We start from the raw sequence: 9,229 nt of genomic DNA on the forward strand, positions 1-9,229 counted from the left end.
TGCTGTGGCCCATTAATACAGCTCCTTATGTGGTGGTTACCCCAAACAACAAAATGATTTTCATTGCTACTTCATAACTGTAATTTTGCTACTGTTATGAATCATGATGTAAATATCTGATATGCAAGGTGTATTTTCATTGTTACAAATTGAACATAATTAAAGCATAGTGATTAATCACAAAACAATATGTAATTATATATTGTAAAATAATTATTTCTAATCACAAATAAATGAAATTTTGTCTTAAAGCATGGTGTACCATGGGTAACCGTCTTAATATAACAACAGTAAACTACATTGCTTCCTTTTCCGACAGTATGCATAAAAAGCCAATGTCAGTGCGAAGGTTGAGAAAGCTGCTTTCCCACCAGATCAGAAATTCTCGGGGCCGTCTTTGCAAGAGCATAATAAAGATCATCTTCCACAAGCCTACTTCTCTATTTAGACTTGATAATCAACAAGCTGGAAAACCGTGTTTCACAAAGATATGTTGTTGGAAATGGAATTAAAATGCACAAAACAGTCTCAGATCGAACAGGTATGACTGCAAACACTTGATCCAAAATTTTGTATTGTTGAGAATCAGGTCTTGCTTCATTTTTGAGAAGCAGGTCTTGCTGCATTACTGTTAATAAGTTCAATGAAGTCCTCTTGTGCTATCTCAGGAACATCTTCAACTTTGACTGTGAATGGGCTCTGCCAAGTGCAAATGGGGTGTCATGTAGATTTGGAAAATGTGAAACTTAGTCTGTAAGTGCAAGTGTTATTTCACAGAAATGATCATCATAGTCCTTTTGTCTGGTTCAATGTCATGTTTCTCAAAGAAAACAGATAAGGTAGGCAACATGTACATTTTATTTTCATCCAATTTTTTTGTGTGTGTGTGTGTGTGCCAAAGTCGAAGTTTCATTTGGAATGATTGGATATTTTCAGAGAATTTGAGGTGTGTTGTATTTGGTCCTTGCAGTGATAAATTTAACTCATGCAAGATAGCAAAGATGCCAACCAAGTACCATATATACTCATGTATAAGTCGAGTTTTCCAGCACATTTTTAATGCAGTTTTTGTGGTAAAATTAGGTGTCTTGGTTGATATTCATGTCGGTTAATACTCAAATATGTACAGTATGCTATTTTCTACAGTTCAATTTTATCTCTGAAAAGTAGTCAAACTGCAGCCTTGCTTTTTTTTTTTTAACAGCGCCATGTGGGTTTATTTGTACAACAAACAGCACAAGAAGACACCAGCGCCATGCAGGCAGCAGCCCAGGGCTCACACCAGTCCCTCTCGCCCTCACAGAGAACTCTACTTTGTGGGAGCCTGGGGGCCTTTGGGAGCTTGAGCTGGGGCGCCTTTGGGAGCTTCTGCTGGGGTCGTGGCCTTGGCTGGAGCATCAGCCTTGCTTTGTGCCTTGGCCTTGGGCCAGCAGAGCCTCAGACCCTTGGCAATACGTGCCCCTGCTTGCCAAGCTTGGGGTGGGCAATGTAGGCCAGTTGGCTGAGCTTGCGGTTGACGCCCATTGGGATCTTGGCCTTGACCTCTGTGGGCTTCACAAGATCCTTGATAGCCTCAGCGCGAGCAGCCGCAGCCTTGGCGTTGTTGGCCTGCATTTTCTTTAGGCCCTTCTTGTGCTTCTTGGCGAAGCACATGTTCCTCAGGAACTTGGGGTCCACCCCCTTAAGAGATTGGTATCGTTGTGACCGGGGTTTTTTGATGCCGTTTCTGTGCCATTTCTGGGATTGGTTGTGCGTGGTGTGGTTCTTGGATTTGGCCATGTCTGCACCGACGCCTGCAGCTCCCGGAACGCCAGGGGCAGCAGCCTTGCTTTCTGATTAAAAAGTGTTTTGAGTTCCTCACAAAGCTCAAAAACACATTTTAAAACTTTTCCTCTCCACAATCATCTCACTTCAGTGTGAAATAGCAGAGCATTATTTGGCGCATCCAACTCGTTGCACAGTTACGAAAACAGTCGACTGTTTAAAGGGCTCGCCTTTACCAAATTGACAGAACTTATGACGCTTTTCATGACTTCTTATAAGTCTTGTGGCAGCGTCTTCATTGCTCATATTTGCTGATGAGTCATACAGTGAGTTTGGATGACTTTGTGTGACTAATTCATTACCAAACATTGAAATCCAGATCAACATCCTAGCATAACTGGAGCACCATCGGTGCAAACACCGCAAACCTTTTTTCCAAGAGATCTTATGCTCTTTCAGAAATGAGCTAGCTGTGCCAAATACATCACATGTCGTAGTTGTCATTTCAAGGTTTCCAAGAAAAGAAACTCATCTTTAAAGTTGCTGTCATTCATATACCTCATGCAAACCAGTAACTGTGAACAGTTTGCAACGTCTGTACATTCATCAAGCTGGATGGTAAGTATTGGAAGTGGAGCGGATTTAATTTCCTGGCTTATCTGATCAAGAATATCAGCTGACATGTCATCTCTTCTTTTGTGGACAGCGTTGTTAGATAAGGAAATTGCACTCAATTTGGTAACAAATTCATCTCCGATCACAACTCAAACAATGTCTTTGGCCACTGGCAACGTAAATCCTCAGCAATGGTGTGGGGTTTGATAATTCTGGAGATTCTGAGTGTCACCAAATATGAAACATCAATAGCTGCTACGATTTGTTTGTGGTACTTACCACCACTGTCAAGTCTGGCTTTCTTGAGTCCATCAGCTTTGCTTCTAAAATAGTTTGTATCCTTGCCAGAAAAGCTCAGATGCTTGCTATCAAAATGGCATTTTCGTTTGTTTGGTTTCATACATTTTGATGATAGAACTTCACAAAAAATAACACATTGCAGTTTCTCAATTCCTGCTATAATTATTGAGGTAAAACCATACTGTAAAATATTTGCCGATGACTTTTATTCTTTTCTTAATGTTCTTCTTTACATGATATATTGTAATGGAATGGTTTCCTAATGAAAATCATATATAACAATGGCTTTAAAAATACAAAAGATGATACATGGCATAGGTCAGTCAATACAGTCCATTAGTTTCCTATGATTTACCATTGTGTTGTTTTTAAAAAATACCTGTTATTATCACAAGGGGGCAGTATTCATATCAACCACAACTGAATATAAAAAGACCAGTCAGCATCCAGATTAATTTTCCATGGTTTAGCCTATTTTTGCAATAGTTATGATTTTACAGTACATGATTTTACATTTACTCAGTAATTATAATTCATGAAGTATCATTTTACCTCCAATACCGCTGCTCTCAACACAGTAGCTGCTTTTAACATAGAATCTGCTTTCAACACAGCAGCCACTCCTACACTGTAGCTGCTCTCTACACATGTCTGACTGGTCCACATATGTAAATTATGGCACCAACCCTATTACATACACTTGTATTTTTATGGGGTGTATGTGATGGGGTTGGCACAATGATGTCATCACCCCAGGTACTCATATGTGGGTGTATCTGCTTGTGGGAAGACCAGCCTGGAACAGATAGAGGAGCAGTGTCTTGGTTCCTAAGACCATTGGAAATATTTGTTTTCTGATGGTCTAAAGCGACCCCTGTGAAAGGGTCTTTCAACCCCCAACGGGGTTGTGTGACCCACAGGTTGAGAACCACTGCTCTAGGGATACAATGGTCTATGGATGTACCATAATCTCCTTGGGTTGTGCAGAACCAGTCTTAATGATAGTTCATCTTCGATATATTTGGGCCACCTTTGTATATTTTTTTATTACTCAGACTATTTCTTCTTCTTTCTCTCTCTCACTACCATCGATACAGAACGGACTCATATAAAAGCTCTGTAGGTTTCCGAGACTATAACTGTTTAAAGGAGCAAGAAACCAATTTCTCTCTCTCATGGAAACACCAATGGTTTCAAACCGGCAACCATGGTGATCATAGCCCAACACATAACCACTGCACAAGCCGGTTTGTTATAGTCATTTATCAAGTTTTAAGAAAGTATCTTGATAGCAGTTTTAGCAGACCTCTGCATTTCCCACATCTCCTTAGACAGTTTTGCAATGATTTTCTGGGTGCTTTCAGTCTAGTTTCTTTCTTCTAACCAAGAGCTGACCTCATTCTCTGTGCTGAGACTTTACTACACCATTCCAACAATTCCAGAGCCATTTAATGATGTCAAACTCTCCCATAAGAGTAAAATAATGGATATTTTAGAAATTCCTTTTCAGATAAACTGACTCTTTTGTAAATAGAGCACACAGTTTAGTTGCTGCCATAGTATAGTTCTGTTGAGTGTTTACTAATTTTTGGTTATTATTAATAAGCCTTTCATAATTCAATGTGATTTTTAGAAAATTTGAGAGAAAAAGATGATGTGTTAAAATGTTGAACATTGCTGAACTGGAGGTTTACTTGGACACAACCTAGGAATATAGACAATGACATGAGTTTCTTTAATCTGTGAGCAATTATGGAATTCTATTTTACTTAAAATGAGATAAATTTCACTTCTGATGAATTATTATGATGAATAAAATGCCAAATATTATCTTTATAGTTTTTAATTTCTCTTATCATTGGATTATAGAAAGAAATGTTCTTTCTTAGGTTTAATGGATATTTGTGTGATTGGCAGCTTCCAAATTGAAGTTAGCCATAGGCAAATCACATTTTACTAATCAGAAAGGGAAAGTTATTTTGAATCAAAAATTTTTAATTGCTTTTATTATTTTAAAATATAGTGACAATTAAAATAGATTTATTCTATGCTATATTAATTAGGTATTATAACTGAATTGTAGTAGCATATTGGTTGTTTTAAAATCATCAATACATTTCATATCCAATAATGTCTCAGAAGAAATAATGAAAATACTTAAGAGGATGAATATGATTTCTGCTATTGATATTTCAAACTTACCTTGCAAAACTGTCTAAAATTCTATTTTGTATAAGAATTATTTGTAATTATTACAAGTATCAAGATTTGCAAGTCACAAACTAAGGATGTTAAAGTACATTACAAACTTTGTAGATGAGAAAGTTTGAAAAAGTTATTTTATATAAAACAGACTTCATGTGTTTAGGGTCTTTTGATATTTTAATATCTGCACATCCCTAAGTCTGATTACAATTATGGGCTTAGTTAATGTTGACTGCATGATTATGTGGGAGTATTTCAGGTAATACTTTAACTCAGTAATTGCCGGTGATTAATTCTATTTTCCCAGATTGTTTTTTATTTGAGTTTGAAAGTTGGCTTCTTGTTTCCTTGAGTTGTAATTGCTTCTAAATTATGCACGAGGTTCTAAGTTCTGAGTTAATTATATCTCAGTGAGCTCTTTTAAATCAAACTCAGAAATTCCAAGGTGCACACATCATAAGGACCCATTAAAACCTTTAACATCGCCTGGGTAAAGAACTGCCATGCATGATTGATGACGGTGGCTTTTTGAAGTTCTTTCAATTCTGTGGTGCCAATCATTAAAGCATTAGGAATTCATCTTTATTTAAGAATTCATGGAATTTCAAAACACTAAAATTATGCTGGTGAGTCTCTGGTCAATAACCCGTTATCTCAACTTCTTTGGGAAACATGCTCCTGGTCTGAATTTGGAAAGAACTACAGACACAGACATGTCGAAGTAGCAGTGATTTCACCTAACTTGCATTAATTTTATGCTCCTGAATGAAACAGAAATCTTAGAATAAAAAGTAAGGAAATATAAGAATAAAGTTGTGCTAAGTAATGAAGAAGGTAAAATTGATGTTTAAAACATGGTTCTAATTAAATTCCCTTGTTGAATTTTTCTTTTCATTTGAAGAATAACATGAAGTTTTCTTTTTCATTTATTTAGGTAACTTGTTGTTAGTTACTAGCAAGTCAGTGCCAATCCATGATGAACTTATAAATAACTAACTGAAACATTGCCTGTTCCATCTTCATGATTGTTGCTATATTTTGATCCATTCTTAAGCTATTTTTCACTCAACCTCTTTTAGGGGATCTCTTAATTTTGTTGTGGCTATTGTTTCCAGATAGGATGCTCTTTTCCAACTAGTCTCTTTTCTAGACGATATGTTCAAAGTATTTAAGTACAAATCTCTCTAGCCTTGCTTCTAGGGAATGTTCTATTTCTATTTCTTTGGGATGTGAATCAAGGGGAGATTGCTTGGACAGAAAAAAGGAATACTTTGTTGTTCAAAATAGGAAAAAGTATGCAGCAAGACTCTAGCCCTTCACCGTATTCTTTCTATAAACTGTGCAAATAATCTGAGAATCCAGACTAAAGAAAGAATGCAGCATGAAGAACAGACGAAGACTCACTCACAAGCTTGTTGAATGGAAAAGACTTACAGCACGAACTGATGAAAACTTAAACAACTATAGCCGCTCACATGTTCTGCACTGTAACATGAAGAAAATGATAATCCTCAAAACTGGACTAATAAACCGCCTTACAAAAAATACAGAAGAAATTTAGATGGTCAGTAATGTTTCTACTTAAATTAAAAATCAATGTATATCGAAGCAGTCTACAAGAAATCAAACATATTTCATTGGTGAAATCTGTTAAAAGTTATCTCTTTAATATTTGAAAAAGCAAAGACTTCACTTCGATGAATAAATTGCATCTATCTCACATCACTCCTTTCAATGTCCTAATATATACAATTTTAATCAAAGCTAGGTTATGTCAAATATTAATAGAATGAACTAACTAAGAGATTAGCAGTCAACTTTTTTATAGTAGCACGATACAACTGAATGTGATAACATGAAAATAATTCTACTTTTAGTATAATGATGCAGAAAGTTGTCATGCTACAAATATCACATAAATGGCTGAAAACATGCACATGTGCACAGTAAGTGTAAGGTTGGCACGAATGTTACATAACATCTATTTAATGTCAGAGTATTATAAATCTATGTGGAGAAATTTTATAATAAGAATAATTCATTAAAATACATAAAAATGGGGATGAATGTATGATCAAATTTTTAAAAATAACTGAAAATATTATCCTCATGTTGATTCTCAGTCAGGATGAGAGGCACTGTATCCTGCAGCGTGGGACTGTACTTCAAAGGTACGACTTTTGAGAAACAGATTTGCAGTCATTTCTTGTGAGGTGCTTCTGATGGGTTCAAGGAACAAACCTTTCAATTAGTAGTTTAATATATAAAAAAATTGCACTATGCAGGAATAGTCTCCAAAACACTGTATTTAACATTTTACTTCCTTCCTTGCTTTATTATGACATTAATCTGGCAGGTGTGATTCTGCTAATTTTAATGAATATTAATTATGATTTTGCCCTATCATAAACTCCCATTGTTTGTGTAAATAGTGTCTAGTCATTTAAGAGTTTAATCTAGATAAGCCAACAATTCACATATTAGAATTCATAGGCAGCCTATACTTGTATAATTTCCTTTTCTCAACTGTGCTTTAAATTCCATACCACTGACTAAATTGATGACACTAAGAATACAATTACTTTATGCCCTCGGGAGGTGATTGATAATGTTCTTTAACATAAAATGAAAATGATGTTTCTCGGGTTAACCTTGATATATGAATGGAATTGGGGCTTTCACTTAATTTTAGCCCCAATCCAAAAAAAATGAACATTTATGAGTTGGACGTGCTTAATGTTTGTCCCCAGGAAGAGATAACTAAAGATATGGGTGCTACAGCAAAGTTTAGTGAAGATACTAGAGGGTGTCTGGTAATCAGAAAGAATAGCATGTGAGTTCTTGAAGGTGTGTATTCAAAGCAAGCAGATCTCTGTCATCAATGAAAAACACATGTTAGAATAATACCAGTCTGTGTGATCCAAGAAGGGTAAATAATATACCGTATATACTCATGTATAAGCCAAGTTTCAGCACAAAATGTGCTGAAAAACTGGGGTTTGGCTTATACTCGGGCCAGTGGTTTCCCAGCGAGGTGTAACATCTTGCTGGAGCCTCCACAGGTAACTGGATGAGCTCCTGTTATCTCGCAGGTGATTGCCATTTCACTGCTGTTCATTCAAAGCCCCTCTGACACTGCAGGGCTTTGGATATTTGTTTACTCACATCTAACCAATCAGAGCCGTCCTATGACATGGACGGTTCCAATTCCCAGAAGCACCCGTAGTGATTCACTTACGCCTACAGCTGAACTGGTAAGGATGTGTCTGTGGCTGCACTCCATTGCTCCCCTCTGGTCTGTGTTAATTCACATCCTGCATTTCTCACCCTAGGCTTATACTCAAGTCAATCGGTTTTTTTGGTTTCCCAGCTAATAATTAGGTACCTCAGCTTGTACTCGGGTCGGCTTCTATTCGAGTATATACGGTAGTAATGCTATGGATGGCAGTGAAGACTGCGCTTTGTATGAAAATGACAGCAGTGATGGTGATGACAGCGATCTCTGTGAGGGCAGTGCCTATGATGACCTCACACCAGCTGAAGCTCTGCATTGGGATACAGATGATGATGAGGAATCCAGTTTTGAAGGATTTTAACTCTTTACATTTTAGCTTGGTTGCTGATTGGGCTCAGGGAATAGTACTCTTAAGGTATCATTGTTGATACCTAATTATTTTTGTTGAACCTATTTTCCACTTACTGTACTGGTTTACTAATGTTAAATGACTTGTCCTTTTATTTATGTTTTTTATTTAAAATAAATATTTAAATACATTATCCCACTGATGTCTCAATTTTTAGTAATTTTATTTTCATTTGTTTTGATAATTGAAACTCACCAATAGCTTCTGCATTATCCACCCTAGGCTTACACTCGAGTCAATCCGTTTTTTCTGGTTTCCCAGGTAATAATTAGGTACCTTGGCTTATACTCGAGTCTATACGGTAACTCAAATCTGAAGGAAGGCGTGGTGTCAGAGTCTAAATTGTGCCCTGGCTTGCAGAGGGCTATGGATAACAATAGAAGGCCAAAATCGATTTGCAGGATCCACACAAAGATTAAACCTCAGATGAATCCACTCTGACCATAAATGAAGGCTGTGAATAGCCTTGTTATTTTAAAATGAATTATGGAAGATGTAGTTAGGTTAAATGTAATATCTTATCATTTGATTTCCATTTAAAACAGTGAAGGGGATATACCTGTGGTTAAGCCTCTGACGAATTCCTTCAGAACACGAACAGGATGTGAACAGCTTTGATACCACACAGCGTGCATTAGAAAGTGGGTGACTACAGATGTATTTAGATTAAAATTTAATACCTTATCATTTGATCACCCCTT

The 9,229-nt window shown here is 36.6% G+C and overlaps 1 protein-coding gene across 1 annotated transcript; it reads right to left on the minus strand.

Annotated features, from left to right (window-relative positions):
• Nucleotides 1-1,437: 1,437 nt before the first annotated feature.
• LOC142454655 (large ribosomal subunit protein eL29-like) lies at nucleotides 1,438-1,779 on the minus strand. Its single transcript, XM_075555864.1, has one exon. It carries the CDS (start codon nucleotides 1,777-1,779, stop codon nucleotides 1,438-1,440), a length of 342 nt encoding a protein of 113 aa, XP_075411979.1.
• Between the last annotated feature and the right edge of the window lie 7,450 nt (nucleotides 1,780-9,229).

The sequence above is a fragment of the Tenrec ecaudatus genome, chromosome 8 (assembly GCF_050624435.1).
Source record: "Tenrec ecaudatus isolate mTenEca1 chromosome 8, mTenEca1.hap1, whole genome shotgun sequence".
Lineage (NCBI taxonomy): Eukaryota > Metazoa > Chordata > Mammalia > Afrosoricida > Tenrecidae > Tenrec > Tenrec ecaudatus.

What these genes read in the sequence shown, in the direction of transcription:
- LOC142454655 (XM_075555864.1), bottom strand. Translation starts at nt 1,779, where the DNA reads ATGGCCAAATCCAAGAACCACACCACGCACAACCAATCCCAGAAATGG.